The 21,082-nt window shown below is 46.4% G+C and overlaps 1 protein-coding gene across 1 annotated transcript in view; it reads left to right on the top strand.

The window, feature by feature from the left end:
• The window catches only part of LOC111155703 (dopey family member 2), a 106,255-nt gene that overhangs the window by 44,397 nt on the left and 40,776 nt on the right, over positions 1-21,082 (top strand). The window contains exons 6-15 of the mRNA XM_022516017.1: positions 158-256; positions 571-694; positions 2,623-2,732; positions 2,993-3,107; positions 6,683-6,803; positions 8,567-8,686; positions 10,204-10,306; positions 11,195-11,386; positions 13,668-14,349; positions 16,189-16,460. Of these exons, the coding sequence (XP_022371725.1) occupies positions 158-256; positions 571-694; positions 2,623-2,732; positions 2,993-3,107; positions 6,683-6,803; positions 8,567-8,686; positions 10,204-10,306; positions 11,195-11,386; positions 13,668-14,349; positions 16,189-16,460 (1,938 nt within the window). The remainder of the gene's footprint in view (positions 1-157; positions 257-570; positions 695-2,622; positions 2,733-2,992; positions 3,108-6,682; positions 6,804-8,566; positions 8,687-10,203; positions 10,307-11,194; positions 11,387-13,667; positions 14,350-16,188; positions 16,461-21,082) is intronic.

The raw sequence follows: 21,082 nt of genomic DNA on the forward strand, positions 1-21,082 counted from the left end.
CCACATTTACACCTGACTGTTCAGTTCCTGGCTTCACACAGTGGTTTCAAGGTTCCCAGTAGAAGTTACTCTCATTTCTGTGGCTGTAAGCAGTAGCCTGCCAAGTACTACTAAATGTCTGGGGAGTGAAATGGTCATGCTGTCTTATCGTTTACAGGTAAAGTCTCTATGTGCCTCACTGTTGGACTCAAATGTCCTGGTGCAAAGAAATAACCTGGAAATTGTTCTGTTCTTCTTTCCATTTTATACCTGTCTGGTAAGTCATCTGTGTTCTTCCGCGGAAGTCACTGGTGTTTCCTGAGGACATGGGGCAGGTGGGTTGGACCTCAGAGCCACTTTGTGATCACCGTTTGCTTTCAGCCAAAACAATTTTTCAGTCCTTGTTCCTTTTTGTGAGGAGGATGTTTCTGTAGCAAAAACTGCATGGCTTCTGGCCGTGGGCATTGCAAAGAACCAACTCCTTTTGAGAACTTTCTTTTTAAGATAAAGCTTTGTAGACTGGTAAGGGGGACCACGTGTCCAAAAGCTCCATCATCCCTTTGCGGTAAAGTGTTCTCTGTCCTCCAACAGGACTCCAGTGAGAGAGCCATTCCCTTGCTCAGATCAGACCTCGTGCAGATCCTGTCAGCGGCCACCCAGACCCTACTGAGGAGAGACATGTCTCTGAACAGAAGACTTTATGCGTGGTTACTAGGTACTGAGCAGTATCCAATAAGTGAAAGTCAAAGTTAACGTGAAACCTTTCAGTGCTGATTTTTGGAACAAGTTTCAATCGTGGTGATAACGTTTCTGAATCATTAGATATGGAAAGATAACACGCTGATTAAATAGGGCCTGGTCAGCTGAGTTCTGCCTGCACTGTAGCTTGGGTTATGTTACAGGTATTATACTTAAAAACAGGGACGTAAGTAAGTGGGATATCTATTGAATATTGAACATTGAATCCCATTTTAAGAAGCTTGAAATACCACCAAAAAAAAAAAAAAAAAAATGGTAGCTAAACCTTATTCAAGTAGAAGCCTGTTGCTGTAAAGAAGTCTCATGGGTTTTGGGGGTATGAGAGAAGACCCACAAATGTTACAGATTTTGGGTAAAAGAAGGTTTGGCCTGGATGGGAATGTCTGTGGCATTGACATCAAGTTTTGGAAGACATTTGGATGACTTAAGTGGAGAGCTTGAGAACCCAGGCTTCTGTTTCTGCAGATGGCCTGTAAACTTGTAGGATAAGAGCCCCTGACTGTTGGTTGGAAGTCTTCATAGGGACAAGAGTCCAGGAAACCACAGGGCTAGGAGGCGAGCACTTTCTGAATTTTATAAATTCCCATGTTCATGTTCCTGAGCAGCAGTGGTATACAAAGCGACCATGAAGGGACTCCATAGCTTTTTTTCTTTTTTAAGAGGAGTTTTGGGTTCACATCGAACCTAAGAGGAAGGTACAGAGAGTTCCCAGCTTCCCCCAGGTTCCCCCTCCCCCAACCAGGGTGGCACATTTGTCATAGTCGATGAACCAGCGCTGTCACGTCATCACCCAGACTCTCTGGTTTCCATCAGGGCTTGCTCTTGCTGATGTGCTTTCTGTGGGTGTAGACAGATGTGTGAGGGTGTGTGTCCACCAGGACAGCATCCACGCAAAGTAGTCTTACTGCCCTAAAAAATCTTCTGCTTCACCGATTTTATAACCCTCAACATGGAGGTCTTTTCACACTAGAGGCAGAAAGTTCTCTGCACCCTTTCTTTCCTCTTTTCTCCCTAGTTACAGAACTTTCAGAACCCATTGCATAGAAGTTCATGAAGGATTTTAAGAAGAGTATTTACAGGCTCTTTAAGCATTTTTATCAAAAGGATGATTTTGCTAAATGATCAGCTCTGTCCTGGTTGACCTTGACTTGCTGTGTATAGAGAGGACCCAGGATCCAAGTCCAGTGCTGAGTCCAGCCTGTTAGCCTCAGCCTCAGAGCCCATGCTCTCTCCTTGTACAAGTTGCCCTCCCTTGCCCCAAAGACCTGCAGACTTACCCAAAGCTCAAAATAAGGGCATATATATGAGAACAGCTTGGTTTCACATACTGTCATACAGACACTGGTTTTAAAAACTGATCCTCATTGGGGCGCTTGGGTGGCTCAGTGGGTTAAAGCCTCTGCCTTCAGCTTGGGTCATGATCTCAGGGTCCTGGGATGGAGCCCTGCATCGGGCTCCCTGCTCAGCGGGGAGCCTGCTTCCTCCTCTATCTCTGCCTGCCTGCTTGTGATCTCTCTCTCTGTCAAATAAACACATAAAAAAAAAAATCTTAAAAGGAAATTAAAAAAAAGAAAGAAACTTTAAAAAAAAATAAAAATAAAAACTCATCCTCCTTCCTTTAGATCTTTGTAATCAGACAGTCAGAGACCCCGAGGGTGAATTCTCGGGACAAACTAAATTGATGTCCGTTGAAGCGGAGTCCTTGGTACCCCCACGTTTTTCTCAGAAGAAGAAAATGTGACTTAGTCTTGCCAGATTGGAATTTGGTTTTCTGTTGGAGGAATTCTATTTTTAAAAATGCTGGAGCATGAGACCTTTGCGCAGGATTATGTACTTTAAAATTGTAGATCTTGTTAACAGCTCATGATCCTTGTTCTTTTATAGGTTCAGATATTAAAGGAAATACCATCGTGCCAGAATCTGAGCTCTCAAATTCTTACGAAGACCAGTCCTCGTATTTTTTTGAAAGATATTCCAAGGATCTTTTAGTTGAGGTAAAGGAGCCTTTCTGGAAAGTAGATCCCGGTCAGAACATTCCTGATCATGGTTCCTCTGTGAATTGATGGGCAGGACCTCAAAGCAGACATGGGGCATGTCCTGGATCCACGGTGGGGAAACCTTCTCTGTGCTCATTCCATGCCGCGTGACTGGTTTTCTCTCTATCCCAGAGTTTTTACAAGTAGAACAACCAGTAATGTCAAACTGTGCTGTGTACAATATCCTGATCTGTGGCTTTAAAAACAAAACAAAACAGGGTCTAGCTGAAATACTGCACCAGAAGTTCTCAGACGCCGACGTAGAGGAACGTCACCACGCGTACCTGAAGCCGTTCCGAGTCCTCGTCAGTCTGCTCGACAAGCCGGAAATAGGTAACGTGCGAAGCGTGGTCGCCATCATGAGCCCGATGTGGATTGCCTGTGCGAGACACATCAGCATGTTACTTTGAGTGTAATTCCATCAGAGCTTCCAAATCTTGAAGTACTTCAGCCCGGTTATGTGTTCAGTGGCCATATCTAGGCACCACTTAGGAGTTTTGCACAATAACGTGAGCACTTTTGTTAGAGAAATCCTTTGAGCTCCTACTGTGCACATCTTGGTGTGTGCGAACAAAGCACATACCGTACTGACTTCGCAAGAATGTTCTTTCTGTCAAATATTAGGCTTCAAGTGAGCTTTGATTTTATTTTCAAGGGAGTAGGAAACCCTCCTCCCTCTTTTTGCCTTGTGACTTGGGGCAGGCACTTCTGTCATGTGGGCCTCAGGCTGTTCCTCTGCCGAAGGAACAGAGCTGAACTAGACTCCGGTTTCTAAAGGGTCCCCTGATACACACTGTGGTCCTGTGAGCCTCAGCTGAAAAAATGAACTTCTCTCCCTTGCTTAAAGAATAGAAATTGCTCCTATATCCATTCACAATAAGATCTTAATATCCAAGGTGCCTGGGTGGCTCAGTCAGGTAGGTGTCTGCCTTCCACTCAAGTCATGATCCCGGGGCCTAGGATCGAGCCCCACAGCGGACTCCCTGCTCAGCGGGGAGCCTGCTTCTCCCTTTCCCCTTGCTCCCCTCCCCTGCTCATGCTCGTGTGCTCTCTCTCTGCCAAATAAATAAAATCTTTAAAAAAAAAAATAAAAGATCTTAATATCCAGTCACTTGAACACCATAATGGGGTCTCCATCTTCTCCATAGGATTTCAAGGGTTTTTTTGTTATTGTTTGTTTTTAAAGATTTTATTTGAGAGAGCAAGAGAGCACAGGTGTGGGGAGGGGCAGAGGGAGAAGGAGAAGCAGACGGGGGGCTCGATCCTAGGACCCTGGGATGAGCTGAAGGCAGATGCTTGACTGACTGAGCCACCCAGGAGCCCTGAGATTTCAAGTTTGATGGTGTCGTCTGAGTGCTCAGGATTTATACACTGCCTGGTAGCTGTTTGCAGAGAACAAGAATCGAGGGCTTTATTGAGGTCCCTTCTCCCTCTGCTCTTGGGGTGGAGGTTGGAGACCGTTTATTCATTCAGGGACAGGCATGGAGCATTTGCTGTGTGGCAGGGATGATGCTAGGCTCTAGGGATGCAAGGGGGGAAAAAGGCATCCAGTCAAGTTGTATGGAAGGGAGACTCTGAGGACCTCATGTGTTTTTACTGTTGTTAATCATAACAGCTGACATTTTTTGAGCATTTTTTTGTTTGTGAAGTGATTTGTATACATCATTTACATCTCCCTGTGTACCTCCTTGCCTCCAACAACCCTGAAGTGGGTTTTCTCACTATTCCCATCTTACAGATGGAAAGACTAAGGTTGAGCAAGAGTAAGTGATTTGCCAGAGGCTGCCTGGGAGCTGAGATTAAAATGCGGTCTGTTTGACTGTAGAGGCTAAGCTCTCCGACAGGACACAGCTGCTTCCCTGACTGCACGCAGACCCACCACACCCGAGATGCTCGCTCATGGAACTCGGATAACCTTGTATCCCATGACGTGGACAGCTCTAGCTGCTCTTGGCCAGACTCAAAGCATGAAGCGTTTGTCCCTCCGAACTCTGGCCTTAAGTGCCCCTGAGCGTGCCCTGTGCCCTTCCCCTGTCCCTCCCCTCCTCTGCTACCTCAGTCCACCGGCGACGGCTCTCCCTCTTTGTGTGGAGTGACTGCAACTCAGAAAAATCATGATTTCCACTAAAAAATGAAGTGAGCTTTGTAAGTGTATTGGGAGCTTCCTGCATAACTTGGGGAAATGACCAAAGAAGAAATGTAACCGCATTTTGGAGGCTGGGGGTTTTATGTCTTGGTGAGCCAAGTGAAGTGTTGCTGTCATCTTGGGCTCCAGGTCGGCGTTTCCAGAAGGGGATGAATGGCAGCCTTCTGCCCGATCCAGCCATCTGATTTTCCTGTCTGTTACTTTCGTTGTCCCGGGGAAGACATACTTGGGAGGCAGAGGAGTGGATTATACAGAAGTAGAGCTGAAGGGGCAGGGCGGTCATTGTTTTGCTACCAGGCGTCCCCCGCTGCCTCATTTTCTCCTTCAGTCACGGCAACAAACTTGCCATCATTTGTAAAAAGCATTCAGCATCTTTACACTGTAGATAAAATATATATGCGGGGCTTTTGGTGAAAAAAGTTTTCTCAGAGGCACATCCTCTGTTTTTGTGAAAAAGAAGCATAAAAGAATGGATTGATCTGCTGGCTGCTTTTTAACACAGATACGTTGACAGAGCTTTCATTTCCTCTGAATCGATCCAGTTTTCCTCCCTTGAACACATGGGTGAGAGGTCACTCCCTTCCCTGCCTGGTGGTTGCTGTGTACGCAGCAGAAATGTCTAGCCGCCTTCCACCTGCCTAATCAGCAGGAATGGTTCCCTAACCTACAGCTGGCTCCATTCTTTTGTGCCATTTAGTAAGCTTTTCAGGAGTGGTGGCATTGCTTTTGTGGGATACCAGCTCATGATTAAAAGATTTTGGGGGGGCTGCTCCTAGGTGGCTCAGTGGGTTAAAGCCTCTGCCTTCGGCTCAGGTCATGATCTCAGGGTCCTGGGATCGAGCCCCACATTGGGCTCCCCGCTCAGCAGGGAGCCTGCATCCCCCTCTCTCTCTGCCTGCCTCTCTGTCTGCTTGTGATCTCTGTCTGTCAAATAAATAAATTAAAAAAAAAAAAAGATTTTGGAGGGGTACCTGACTGGCTTAGTCGGTGGAGCATGTGACTCCTGATCTCAGGGTCATGAGTTCGAGCCCCAGGCTAGGTATAGAGATTACTTAAAAAAATAAAATAGGGGTACCAGGCTGGGGCAGTTGGTTAAGTGTCTGACTCGGTTTTGGCTCAGGTTGCAATCCCAGGGTCATGAGATTGAGCCCTGCATTGGGCTCGCGCTCGGCCTGGAGTCTGCTTGGGTTTCTCTCTCTCTCTCTCTGCCCTTCCCACCCCTGTGCTCGCTCACACTCTCTCCAAAATAAATAAATCTTAAAAAAATAAATACATAAAAAGGTAAAAAAATTTTAAAAGAATGTAAGATAGAAAAGTGGTCCTACTCATTGGTATTTATGCTGAGTAGCATCTCTGGTCAAGCAGTTCGTGCACACTTACACACCCTGAGCGTACATCCTGGCTCCCCCAGACAGAGTCTGGCTTGGATGAGTTCCTTCACCTCTCGGTGCCTGTCCCTTATCTGTCATCAGTGCAGTAGTGCAGTACCTGGTCTCATGGCTATTGTAAGGATTAAATAAGGTTTAACCGACAGAAAATGCTTAGAACAGTGTCCAGCACGTGGTAAGCACTACAAAAATATTGGCCATTTTCACAGATGGTATTCCCTAGCTAAAGTCGTCGTTGCCAAACTGAAGTTTCTGAGCATTTTAGACAATAAAATTGTGTGTGCAGTTATGCTCTCTCTTTTCACGCATGTGTCATTTACTGATGTAAACATGGATTGTTCACCTTTCTCTGACCGTTTTCGTTTTAACTGCAGGGCCTCGAGTGGTTGGGGATTTGTTTCTCGAAGTCATCCGGGCCTTTTATTCTTACTGCGGAGATGCACTCGGCTCCGATCTTAAACTTAGTTATACTCAGAGTGGAAACTCGCTAATAAGGTATGGGTTTGGCTCCCAGCTTCACGCTTCTTCCCCCCTCCCTTATGGCATGAATCTCTTTTCCCTGCTGTTTATTAGAAATTGTTGGGGCTAGAGAACATGGGCACACAAGGCATCACACCAGCCATGAAGATAACTGATGCTCTTGAGTCCATCACCACGAATGGCCTGTTTCCTATCGGCTGGCGTCAGAGGCGTGTGAGCTAGTCTCTGCCCAGCCTGGGCTGTACAGACCCTATTTACTGGCAGGTGCACAAGCCGTTTAAGGGCAGCTGGATCTGGTGTCCCCATGCGGGGACTTACAAGGGAGGGCGGTGAGGGCTGAGAGAAGATTGGGAGGTGGAGCCAGGGTCCGGCGGCAGAGGGGACACCCAGCCAGGGGCTCCCCGAGGACATGTGCTGCAGGACCCCGAAGGCAGAGCATGTGGGATTCAGGACCTGGCAGGGGTGTTGTCTTGGAGCGTGTGGTTTTCTCTCAACCCTGGGTTTTGTTCTTGTTCTTTTTTTTTTTTTTTTTTTTTTTTTTTAAGGATTTGTTACTAGACTGGTGGTGGGGTGGGGAGAAAGGGTTGAGGGAAAAGCAAGCTCCCTGTGGAGGAGGAAGCCCCACACGGGACTCAATCCCAGGACCCTGGGATCATGACCTGAGCCGAAGGCAGACACTCAACTGACTGAGCCACCTGGGTGCCCCTTGCTTTTGTTCCTTTTAAGACAATACAGTCTCTTACTTTTTACTTTATCCTTGATGTAATTTCCTTCTGCCTGAATTGGCATTGGGTATATTGAAAATATAAATCTATTTGAAGATTTCTCTGGCTTCTCAATTGTAAATGTACCAAGAGTTCTGAGTGTTTGCTTTTTTTCTCCTAGAATGTTTGTTCTTTTCTTCTAGAATTATTATCTTCTGAATGTGAAAGTAATACATGCCATTTGTGGAACATACCGATATTTGAAGGTATCAAGAAAAAAGATATCACCCACAATCCCACTGCCCTTGAGAGAAACACATGAAACATTTTCATTTCTCTCCAGACTTTGAATGCATACATTCATATATAGCTGCATATCTTTTATTTTAAAGATGGAATTACAGGGCTGCCTGGGTGGCTGGGTCGGTTAAGCGTCCAACTCTTGATTTTGGCTCAGGTCATGGTCTCAAGGTCATGGGCTCAACCCCGTGTCAGGCTCCACGGTCAGCAGGGAGTCTGCTTGAGATCCTCTCCCTCTGCCCCTCCCCAGCTCCTGCATGCACGCTCACTCGCTCTCTCCTTCTAAATAATATACAAAGATGGAATTACGTTAGCTATTTCGTTGCCTGTTTTTTTAAAATGCGTTGTGGGTAGCTCTCCTGTCTTCTGCAGTGGAGCGTAACTTTGCCTTAGGCTCCTCAGTAAGGATTTATACTTGTTTAAATAAATCCTGACTGACCAAACGGGTGTACCATGTTATTTCACCAGCAGGGTGTCTAAGGCCTCACAGATGGGCTAAAACTGCTTTCCTTTACCAGTTTCTTTTCACAGTAGCTCTTATACTTACTCCCAAGAGAATGCCTCAGTGTAAATATTGTTTATACAGTATAAATATTGTTTAGGATGGTGTTACGCAAACTCTTTCCTGTTTCAGGCCAGTAACATTTTTACCTTTATTGGGATTTGTCTGTCTCTCTAGAAGTAAGTAAACAGATTACAGTTTTTCAGACATGGTGTTCTCATGATAGACGGCTTCTCATAGATGCATTCATGAGCATCTGCCTTCCTTTACAGTGCAATAAAAGAAAACAGAAATGCCTCTGAGATTGTTAAAACAGTGAATTTGCTGATCACATCCCTCAGCACAGACTTTCTCTGGGACTATATGACCAGGTGTTTTGAGGACTGCTTTAGGTAAGTATCCAGTTTGGGATTATGGAATGTTCAGGAGGCTTTTGTGGTCTCATAGCTGTTAATGTGGCTCAGGTTGGGTGGTCTCTGCTGAGCACATGATGGGAAAGAATTCTCTTAAAATTGTAGTAAGAAACCTCAGGTACTCTGTGCCCCATAATTCTCGAGCTTCCTTATTTATTAATTCTAAGTCGAGAAAACCTTCTGCATTTTCTCGTTACATTGACCAGATACCTCTGGTTGCAGTGTTCCCGGAAGCTCATTTGTTTAAAGGGGTGGAGATCTGTGGTTCTGTGACTAGAGTGCATGGTTTTAAAATCATTAGTCTTCTTACATTCTTACTGAAATTTTTGTATCACTGGTCAGATAAAAGCATTAAGGTCTTAAGCTGCCATGAGCAGCTTTATGTCACCGTTCATCTGGTCAGTGACTTGTACCACCTCGCCGTTGTGGACCGTGGCGCGCTCTGGGGAACTGCATGCTTCCCTGTCAGCCTATCCCAGGCCCCCCTCCCCACAGCGGGAGGAATAGTGTCATCTCTCAGACCCTGTCTTGTCCTGAGTCACACGGTTAGACTTCCTTGCTGTCACTGTTCTTTCCCTACCTGGCAACTCAATAGAAGTTTTCCTTGTTGTTTGCTCTGGGCTCTCCTCTGGCCTGAAAGCCTTCCAGGTATACTCATTATCTCCTCAGGACACCCAAAGAGAAGCAGACATTTGGATCACATAAGAAAGTCAGAGCCCAGGGACAAGAGGCCCATCATGTGGCATTGCACAGGAATTAGCGGCCAGCTGAGGGGGGAACCCAGGAATGCCTGACCTCTCAGCTGCTCCCCACTGTGCCCCTCTGTGTCCTCTAGAGCCAGGGCCCGGTGGGCATTCAAGTCTGTGATGAATCAGTTACCTATAGCCAGATCCAGGGGTAGCAGCAAGGCCGTGTTGAACTGAAGCTGGAGTATATTTTGGTCTGCCTGTTTCCATTTCAGAATTACAAAGGTGTGCTTTCTTTAAGAAAAAAAAAAAGAAAGAAAAGAAAAGAAAAATCAACTACAAAAAATTTCAAATGTAAGAAAGAATAAGAAATAATCCAGACACACACACACCCATTACTGAAATTATACACTTGGCCATTGTTTTTCAGATTTTTTTTTTTTTTTCAAGGAATAAAATGTTGCTACCCAGACTGCCCTTGGAACATGGTTTGTGGGGGCACCTAGCATCACTCCTTGCTGGAGCTCCAGATCCGCTGGGTGTGGCATCCCACCTGGGCCTGGATCTGCCCTCATCTGAACTGGTGACGTTCAGGTCTGAGTGAACCTGTTTTGGAGACAAGCAAATTCAAGGCACAGACTGACACTCTGTGTCTGATAGTTTTAGTCACTGGAGCTTCCTTACCAGAATGACAGAGCTGCCTTTCATTATGTTTGAAATAGGGTAACTTGCTTGCGCATCATAAGAAATGCTTGAAGTTATTAAAGGAGAAAAAATTGATTTGTTTTTTTTTTCCTGTGACTTGTGTAGACCAGCGAAGCGGACTTTTCCTGTTGGGAAGAGCATCGGCCCTCCCCCAACAGTGTCAGAACTCTGTACCCTCTTGGTGTTCCTCCTGGACGTTATCCCCTTGGTAAGGCCCCTGGCTGAGAGGAGGCGGCTCTGTGCTTGCTGCTGTTCACGTTCTCGTTAGTGTCCTTGGCCTGATAAACCTCACCTTCCTGAAAAGTGGGTGCACATAAATGCACACCTGCAGTGTTTGTTTTGGCGTGGAAGATGTAGCTGAATGTAATCTCCTATGCCTTTTATGTCTTATTTAAAAGAGGTTATAGGGGGGCACCTGAGTGGCTCAGTGGGTTAAGCCTCTGCCTTCGGCTCAGGTCATGATCTCAGGGTCCTGGGATCAAGTCCCACATCAAGCTCTCTGCTCAGCAGGGAGCCTGCTTCCCTCTCTCTCTCTGCCTGCCTCTCTGTCTACTTGTGATCTCTCTCTGTCAAATAAATAAATAAAATCTTTTAAAAAAATAAAAAAATAAAAGAGGTTATAACTTTGAGCCAGTTGTAAGTGGCCTGAGCCAAAGTTTTGTCCAGCAGAGATGACCTGGCATCACCCTGCACCTCAGTTCTTCAGGAGTGGGAGTAAAGGTATTTCTACGTAAAATTGTGCCATTGGCTAATTTTCTCAAAGGAAACTATTTTCCTTAATATAGAAATAAACCTGGCAATGATTTTCTATTAAGAAAGGTAAAGACACTTGAGGGCACCTGGGTGACTCAGTCGGTTGAGTGTCTGACTTTGGCTCAGGTCACGATCTCAGGGCCCTGGGATGGAGCCCCACATCGGGCTCCCTGCTCAGTGGGAGTCTGCTTGTTCCTCTGCTCACCCCCCACCCCCGCTCACTCTCTCTCTCTCATAAATAAATAAAATCTTTTTAAAAAATGGACTTTCTAAGGCACCATTTTTTTTTTTTTCTGACCAGAAATTGGAAACCTGTAGTTAAACGCATGTCTGTTTTCCACAGGAACTTTACTCTGAAGTGCAAACCCAGTACCTCCCTCAGGTGCTGGGCTGCCTGGTGCAGCCTCTGGCTGAGGAGATGGAGGCGTTGAGCTTACCCGAGCTCACCCAAGCCTTAAAGACGTGTTTCAAAGTGCTCAGCAAGGTCCAGATGCCACCTTCCTACCTGGACATGGAGCCCACGAGTGGAAGCACGGTACAGCCCTGGGGAGCGGACGTGGTTCTCTGGGCTTGGCTTACTTCCTGGGAGCGGGAAGTAATTAGGGTGGGCTAGGGTAGAAGTAAAGACCAGAGGATATAAAGGTGTTACCTAAAATCTGCTTCTAGAATCCTCAAACGCTTCCCAGAAGCTTTTAGCGTGGAAGCTGACCACCCCCCTTCCTTTGCCCACCCCCGCCATTCCCCCCTGCAGGTACTGGTTTGATTCGGCTCACTGTCCAGACCTTGCTATGTGTGTGTGTGTGTATTTGTGTGGTGTTGGTGTCCTTTTAGACACATAAGTGAGATGCTCATTTACTTGGGCTGCAGTAACAAAGTACCACTGACCGAGGGACTTAAACGGGAGGGAGTTACTGCCTCCTGGTTCTGGAGGTCAGAAGTCTGAGGCCACGTGTAGGCGGGGATGGTTTTCTCTGGGGAGGGATGGGGGGAGTCGGCTCCATCCTCTGTCCCTGCTTCTGGTGGTGCTGGCAGGTTCTGGGGTCCCCCTGCTGTAGACTCAGCATCCTGCTCTGTCTTCATCCCCACCCTGTGTGCAGATTTCCTTTTTGTAAGGACATGGGTCATGTTGGATTGGGGCCCATGCTAATGAGCTCATTTTAACTTGACCATCTGCAAAGTGCCTGTTTCCAATAAGGCCACATTTCCAAGTACCGGGGGTAGGACTGATTCATCTTTTGAGGGGGACACAGTTCAACCCATAACATACACTAGTCTCTGACTTGCTCTGGTTCTCAAACAGTGTTCTGGGGACCTCATTCCATACCGGTTTATGTAGAAGCTTATTACTCTTGGGTGACTTCTGTGCGATAGTCTAGGTGTGGCTTTCCCATGTCTTCTGGACTTCTCTCAAGGGCATTTAGGTGATTTCTGGTTTTTCACTGTTACAGGCAGTGCTGTGCTAAGCTTCCTTGCGCAGCTGGCTCGTGGTCGCAGGTTTCTCTGAAGGGTCAGTCCCTCTCCGTGGGTTGCAGTCAAACCCATTTTCTTTTAAACTGGAGAGATAATGCTCCTTCTAAATTGGCACGGATCCTGCCAAACGGTCCTCCCAGAAGACGGTAACCAGTCAGGAGCTGAGGGCCTGCAGTCTTTTTTTTTTTTTTTTTTTTAATATTTTATTTATTTGACAGACAGAGATCACAAGTAGGCAGAGAGGCAGGCAGAGTGAGAGGAGGAAGCAGGCTCCCTGCGGAGCAGAGAGCCCGATGCGGGGCTCGATCCCAGGGCCCTGGGATCATGACCTGAGCTGAAGGCAGAGGCTTAACCCACTGAGCCACCCAGGTGCCCCTGAGGACCTGCAGTCTTTGGGTTATTTTTATTTTCTACTTTGCTTAAAGATTTGAAACCTCGGCCCTTGACACCCGTCCAGTGCAGCTGCGGGCTGGAGCGCAGGCCGACTGGGTGGCGGACACCCAGAAAGGGAGCTGCTCCCAGCGCTCAGGGCTAGGCCTGCACTGGGGTGCAGACCCACTCACAGACTGTTAACTCCCTTTCCAGAGTTAGTCTTTTTTTTTTTTTTCTAGCTGTATTAGCTAATAAAAAAGTCCCTTAAATTATTTCAGATACAAAATTAAAGCATGTGTCTTCAAACATAATTATCGATGTTTCACAAAGCATGGAATATTTTATTCTTCCTTGTAGAGCACAGTGGTTTAAATGCTGGAATGTTTTAAATTTAATGGGATATTAATGATGTTAGCAGTGTAAGAGGAGAGGTTGACTGATTAAAGATCATAGTGTCGTCCCTTTGAAAAAGCGATGGAGCGCACGCACACACACACACTCACACACACACACACTCACCGGTAGGTCAGTGGAGGGGTACTTAAATGTACATGGGTAAACACTTTATTCTGGCTTTCTGCTTTCATTTTATTTCTTTATGCCTTTATTTTGCCCTCAGCCTGACATCCTCATTCAGTTTTTTAATTTAAATATGCCAGAAACTCTTCTTAAATAACATTTTTGAACCTTGAACCTAAATAAATAATACAAAGTGGGCTCAAAGCCCGCCTTCCTGGAGAGTATGGGGCCCAGCAGCCTCCTCTTTGGGCTTGCCCCCCCTTCTTTCCCCTGTTGTGCCTTCTTCATTGTATTATACACTTTTACACAGGGGTTCTCTTGGTGTAGAAAATTAGGATTTCAAAAAACTGGAAGTAACCTATTCATGATTTGCCCGATTCAGCTGGTATTTGAATCCCTTGGCCTTAGGAGATGTGTACAACACAAATTTCCTTTTTTTTTTTTTCTTCCCGCAGAGTCCAGTAAAAGGTGAAAACAGTGAAGTGATTATAGACACAAAGGCAGTGATTCCGGCTGACGAAGATGCTTCGTTTCCTCCCCTGAAATCTGAAGACAGCGGGATCGGGCTGAGTGCCTCGTCGCCAGAACTCTCGGAGCACTTGAGGGTCCCCAGGGTTTCCCCGGAGAAAGACGATGTTTGGAAGAAGGGTGGGAGCATGCAGAGGACGTTTCTTTGCATCCAGGAGCTGATCGCCAACTTTGCCCACAAGAACATTTTTGGAGCACAGCTGACAGGGTCCGGAGAAGAGAACAAATGTGACGAGCCCGCGGGCCAGAGGGACGAGGACGGGCCACCGTGCTCAGTGGGCAGCGACTCCGACAGGAAGAACCCGTGGGACACGAAGCCCATCAGCGTGCCCCAGTTTAAGCAGATGCTCTCAGACTTGTTCACAGCTCGAGGGTCTCCGTTTAAGACAAAAAGTGCAGAGTTGCCATCGCCTCCGCCCAGGAGCCCCGGCCAAAAAAAGGAGGAGGACTGGGCTATGGAGCAGGTGGTTGTTGACTTGAGCTCACGGGAGGGCTGCAGGGAAGCCTTCGCGGCCGCCTGCCACCTGCTGCTGGACTGCGCCACCTTCCCCGTCTACCTGTCCGAGGAGGAGGCGGAGCGGCTCTGCGAAGCGCTCTTCCAGCTTCCCGGTGAGAGGGCTGCCCCCCTGGGGTCCGCCCTGAGGAGTCCCGTCACGTGGCCCACACCCTCTCTGCCACGTGTGTTTTTGTCGTTCGTGGTGTGGGCTTTTGACTTGCCTCTTAAAGGTGGCAGATTGGTGAGGCTGGGACCGTATTTTTAAACTTGAGGAGTCCCACAAAGTCCGTTAAGAGGCCTGGAGCGTAAAAGGTGCTTCATGATAAATAGTAAATAGACTAGTTCATGAGACCGGTCGTTAAAGATTTGTGTTAGTCTGCTAAGGTTGCTGTAACGAAGTACCACTAAGTGTCTTAAACAACAAAAATGCATTGCCCCACAGTTCTGGAGGCAGAAGTCTGAGATCAGCATATTGGCTGGGCTGTTCTGGAAGGTTCAGAAGGATGTGTTCTAGCCTCTCCCTAGCTTCTGATAGTTCCTTTGCTCATGGCATCATAACTCCAGTCTTTTCATGGCTTCCCCCTGTGTACTTCTATACGTCCTGTGTTCAGTTTCCTTTTTATAAGGACACCAGTTATATTGGATTGGGACCCACTCTAATATGACCTTGTTTGAACTCATTACATCCGCATCAACCCTATTTCCAAATAAGGTCACATTCTGAGGTCCTAAAGGGACTTATACCTGCAACATAAGAATTTTGGGGAGTCAGGGGGACACAATTCACCCCATAACAGGCGGTGTCTTAGAAGCTCAGGCTGCCGCAACAGAAAACCGTAGACTGAATGGCTTAAGGAACAGAAATTTCTTTCTCACAGTTCTGAAGGCTGGAAGTTTAAGATCAGGGTGCCAGCATTGTTTCTGATAAGAGCTCTCCCCTTGGTTGTAGACGGCCACCTTCTCACAGGGTGCTCACATCCTGGGGGCATGGGGGCATCTCACTGGCATCTGTTCTTACAGGGGTGCTAATGCCGTCATGAGGGCCCTACCTCTGAATATCATCACATTAGGCATTGGGGCTTCAACATAGGGATTTGGGGCAGACACAATTCAGTCTTTAGCAGGCCGTGAACTCTTAAAAGAAAAAAGAGAGGAAGGTGGAAAACAAGAAAGAAGTGATTAAGGAACACAGGACCAAGGTGGTAGGAACACAGGACCAAGCCATCCCCTCTTGTAGTCATCACAGTTAATTTCCTCTGCAGTTTCCTCGTGGCTCATTAGCCGCACATGACACTGTACTTGGAGGATAGGCACTTAGAATTCAAGTCCACAGTTTATTTGGGGTCTCTTTTTTTTTTTTAAACATCTTATTTATTTATTTATTTAAGACAGGGACAGAGCATGAGCTGGGGGAATGGCAGAGGGAGAAACAGGCTCCCTGCTGAGTGGGGAGTCCGATGTGGGGCTCAGTCCCAGGACCCTGAGATCATGACCTGAGCTGAAGGCAGACGCTTATCCATCTGAGCCACCCAGACACCCCTATTCTGGGCCTCTTTGATGCCATGTGTCCTGCCATCAAGAGAGCCTTAAAAAACGTTTTGAACTCTATACCCACAAATGTGGATTTACTATATGTAAATTTAAAAGAAACTTTTAACATGAGTTCCACTATATGTAAGTTTCTAAATAAATAAATAAAAGGCAGGCACTCTGAGTCATCTCAAAGCCCTGAGATTGACATTTTCAGAAGTCGAATAACCTGACAAGCTTTTGAAAGCAGACTCAGGGTCCTTTGTCCTCTGGCCCTGAATGATTACTGATAATCATGGCACCACCAGAAGGTTACTATCACACCGCTGGCCGCCTGACTTGTGGATCTCAGAGTGTCTCCGAATCTGCAAACGGCGAGCCATCATCACGTGGTTCTGTCTTTCTGACTGGCTTCCTTGCAGGGGCCGGCGATTGCAGCTTCCCGTCCTGGCTGAGGTCCCTCATGACCGTCAGCTGCTGTGTGACCGACTGCTTCCTCCAGAACGTGGCCATCTCCACCCTGCTGGAGGTGATCAACCATTCCCAGTCCCTAGCGCTTGTCATCGAAGACAAGATGAAACGTTATAAAAGCTCTGGACACAACCCGTTCTTCGGCAAGCTGCAGATGGTGACAGTCCCTCCCATTGCTCCAGGGATACTGAAAGTCATTGCAGAGAAGACCGACTTCTATCAGGTATGCCCCACTGGGCGGAGGTGGGCGAGACCCTCTTCCCAACCATCTGTTCAAAGCTGTCCGCGACGTGGTGGTCACTCTCCTAGGGATATGGTGGCTCTGATGACAGCCCCAGAGGGCTGCTCGAGACCTTGCCTGCCTTGTCTGTCCCTCTCTCCCAGGCTGCAGCACAGTTTCTGGCTCTGCTCAGTTTTAGGCTGACTGGACTTCATGTGTAAGGATTGTTAAGTTATCTAAATATATGGAAGAAGAGACTGTGCCCTAATTTATAAGGGTAAAGGCTTTGAAGCTAGTTCACTTCAAGGAAAGCTTAGTACTTGTCAAATTTAGGGAATATTATCGCTGAAGATGGTGAGCGGGTCTTGCGTCCATCTTTGAGGGGACAAAGTAAAATCACTTAAAGCTACATATGATAGGGCTCGTTTAATTGCAAAAAAAGCTAAAAGCAGTTCTGGTGAGCTCATGAGAAAAAGTGAAGTTTCTTATAGAGATAGTGCCCACAGATGTCAAAGGTCAAGAGCGGAATCCAGCTGGGTCTCATGGGGTCTCATCTGGGGGCTGTTAGACCCTGAGGCTGCTCCCTCTGCACCTCATTTGGCCAAGGGGGTGTCCAGGGGTCACCTAACAAACTTGGTTGCCACGTGACCTTCAGTCTGCCTCATGACCCTCAAGTTTGGTTCTTATAGATAATGATGCTCATATATCTTTCCCGCAAGCCTGAGCTAACGGGTTGGGGCTGTTAAACAGTCTGTCAGTGAGGCACCCTTGGGTCAGTGCCTTCTGCTTCTCCAGCCTACGCAGCAGTGACAGGGGCTAAGGGGTAGGAGGTCATGTGGGGCAGATGGGGATGTGCCCACTCACTGGGACCTGCGGGGATGGGGCCGCAGACACCCTGGAAAGTTTTGACACTTAGGAAGAGATATTTTATATAATTTATGGGTGAATGAGATGTGGAAACTCTACTGTCCCTGCAGGTCCTAACAACCTGTGCGTTGAAAGCCTTTGAAATAGGCTGCCTTGGGGCACCTGGGTGGCTCAGTGGGTTAAGCCTCTGCCTTCAGCTCAGGTCATGATCTCAGGGTCTTGGGATCAAGCCCTGCATCGGGCTCTCTGTTCAGCAGGGAGCCTGCTTCCCCCTCTCTCTCTGCCTGCCTCTCTACCTACTTGTGATCTCTGTCTGTCAAATAAATAAATAAAATCTTTTAAAAAAAAAAAAAAAAAAGGAAGAAAAGAAACAGGCTGCCTTTTTCCTGTTCGGGATGAGCTCTTCCCAAGCAGGTCACATAACTGAGGCTACATCTCGGCTTTGTTTCTTGTTGTTGTTATTGTTGTTAATAACAGCTGTAGTTAGATAAAATTTACTTACCATACAAGTCTCCCACTTGAAGTATACAATTCAGTGGTTTTTACCGTAGTCGCAGAAGTGTGTCATTTTACTTAGTGTTTTCCCTATTTTTTTTTATCTTTCCTTTACAGTTTTCTTTTCCAGCAAATGGATATTTTTCTGTGTAATGTTTTAATTGCTCTAATAGTTTTTCTCAGTATATTTTTGGAGTTGTGTGTTTCTGTATGTTCTAGTAATAGTGCAGTGATGCCTGTGTGCGTTGCATTTTACACAAATTTTTTTTTTAAGATTTTACTTATTTATTTGAGAGAGAGAGTGAGTGAGAGACCACAGCAGGGGAGCGGCAGGCAGAGGGAAAGGAAGAAGCAGGCTCCCCACTGAGCAGGGAACCTGACACGGGGCTCAATTCCAGGACGCCAAGATCATGACCTGAGCTGAAGGCAGACACTTAACTGATTGAGCCACCCAGGTGCCCTACTCAGTCTTTCAAAAAAATCATCTGACAGAAAGGAGATAGGCATTTAAGCTGTCTTTTTAGAGCTACACAATTGCCTTGACTGGTGCTTTTTGTATGGATTTGATTAACTATCTGGGGTCAGTTGCTTACACATCAAAGAACTTCCTTTAGTGTTTGTTTTGATTCTTTTTTAAATTTAAATTCAGTTAATTAACATATAATGTGTTAAGAATTTCAGAGGTAGAATTTAGTGATACACATACCCAGCATACAGTACCCAGTGCTCATTTCATCAAGTGCTGTCCTTCGTGCCCATCCCCCAGTTACTCCATCCCTCTCACTGCCCCACCCCCAGAACTTCGTTCAGTGTTTCTTGTAAGACAGGTCTACTAGCAGCAAATTCACTCAGTGTCTGTTATCTGGAAATGTCTTTATTTCTCCTTTTATGGAAGATAGTTTTACTAGATATAATGTTCTTGGTTAGGTTTTTTCTGTTCTTTCGAAACTTAGAATATAAGAATAAATGTACTTTAATCAGTCCCAAATATGCTTGAATATACAATATTTAAGTAAAGCAGCAGTTTTTTTGAGAGAGAGCATGTGTACCTGGTGCACAGGGGAGGGGGTGGCTGGGAAGCAGAGGGAGAGAGAGAGAATCCTAAGCAGGCTCCAGCACGGAGCCCATCTCGGGGCTCGATCTCATAACCCTGAGATCATGACCTGAGCCGAAATCAGAGTCAGATGCTTAACCGAGTAAGCCACCCAGATGCCCCAACAGCACTTTTTCAGTAATCCCATAACAAATGCTCATGTGACTGTTTGAACTCACATTGGGATTCACCATTTGGATACATGACTCGCTGTCTTCTTGCCTCGGCATTTCTGTGAAAAGGCCGCTCTGGGTCTTCTTAGGTTTCCCTTATACTGATGAGTGGTTTTCTTCTTGCTGCCCTCAAGATTTTCTCTTCATCTTTGTCTGTTAGCATCTCATTGTGATATGTCCATTCTGGATCGTGTGAAGTGTATCCTACTATGAATGCTTCAAGTGTTATGCCTGAGTTTTCGCATCCAAGAGACCACCAAGGAGCCAAGCACCGATGCAATCACAGGAGGGTTTATTTGACAAGCTTAAGCTTGGGCCCGAGTATACCCGGCACAGCGGAGTAGGGACTTGGACCCCAAGCCAGATTACAGTCAGAGTTTTTAAAGGCAGAGTAGGGGTGGACTCGGCAGTGGGTGAGGACAAAGGGGGTTATGGATGATGTAAGTCTCTAAGGAATTTTGGAAGCGAGGTCTCCAGGACCTTGAGGGGCTAGCTGTTGTCTGAGGAAAAGGTTATTCATTACCAATAATAAAAATCATCTTGTGAGACCCTTTAGATGTATATCAGTGGGTCATATGCTTGGGAATGATTGTGGACACTATTGGAGGTTTAGAGATAAAGTTTCACACTTCTATCAAGTGTCCTTGTTAATGAGATTTGGGTTTAGAAGAAATTTAACTTTATTTACATTTTCTTCTACCTCAGTCTCCTTCAGTTTTATGGAGGGGAGGGTGATGTTAGGGCTTGAGGAACTGAGTTATTTGCCTCTGGAAATTGTGCTATTGATAAGATAGCTTCTTTGTTGTAAATCTCTAGAACACTTGTAAACCAAGGGAGACTCCTGTCTTGCAGGATTGTGATCTCTGCAAGTTAACTATTTGTTTTTCTTTTAGGGCAACCAGGGTTGGCTGAGGAATGTCACACATACCACCGAGGGGAGGGGAGCGGGTGCAGAGGGGTGCAAGGTGCCAGCCTCGGCTTTGCCAAGATGGTGTACTTATGTCAGGGCTAGACTCGAGGTGGGTACAGCCTTGTTTTTCTTGGCCTCCACACAAGCTTCTTGGATATGTAGGTTAATGTTTTTTTGTTGTTTTTTTAATCAAATTTGGGGAGTTTTTGTCCGTTATTTCTGCACGTATTTTCCCTGCTCCTTTCTATTTCTCTTCCCACGGCACTCCCGTCCGTGGATGTGCTGCTGCACTTCACGGTGGCCCACATTCCTCTCAGGCCCTGTGCATTTCTCTTCATTCTTTTTTCTTTCAGATTGCATCATTTCTGTCAATCCATTTTCTTCACCGAGTCTTCTTTCCATCCTTTCAGATGAGCCACTGAGCCCCCGAGGGGTGAAAGGTTCATTTCAGTTATTATACTTTTAGTTCCAGAATTTCCATATGGTTTTTTTTGTTGTTGTTGTTGTTGTTTTGGTTTTGGGGGGCTTTTTGTTTTTTGTTTTTACCATTTTCCACCTCCATTCCTGGCCCTTGACTTGTGGATTCGGTCTGTACCTGGGCCATAGCCTCCCCCCGGTGGACCTGTGCTCCTGCCTCCCTCCTCTGTGCTGCTCCACACAAGTGTGTTTCTGCATGTTCCGGTGATATCTGTGTGCCTCACATTTTACTCAGCCTTTTCTTTTTCTTTTTTTTTTTTTCAAGATTTTGACTAGAGCAAACGAGAGAGAACAAGTAGGGAGAGCAGCAGAGGCAGAAGGAGAATCAGGCTCCCCACTGAGCAGGGAGCCCAAAGCAGGACTCTGTCCCAGGACCCTGAGATCATGACCTGAGCCAAAGGCAGACGCTTAACCAACTGAGCCATTGTTGATATTGTCTGCTTGATGAGAAATTGTCATCATGCCTTCCTTTACTTTTTATAATATGGTTTCCTTTAGTATTTGACATACTTACAGTGGCTACTTTGAGGTCTTTGTTGAATAAATCTGACACCTGTTTGCTCTCACAGATACCTTCTACTGCTCACTTTTTTCCTTGTGCGAGTGTTGG

This window comes from Enhydra lutris, unplaced genomic scaffold (assembly GCF_002288905.1).
Source record: "Enhydra lutris kenyoni isolate GAN:26980312 unplaced genomic scaffold, ASM228890v2 scaffoldscaffold43, whole genome shotgun sequence".
Lineage (NCBI taxonomy): Eukaryota > Metazoa > Chordata > Mammalia > Carnivora > Mustelidae > Enhydra > Enhydra lutris.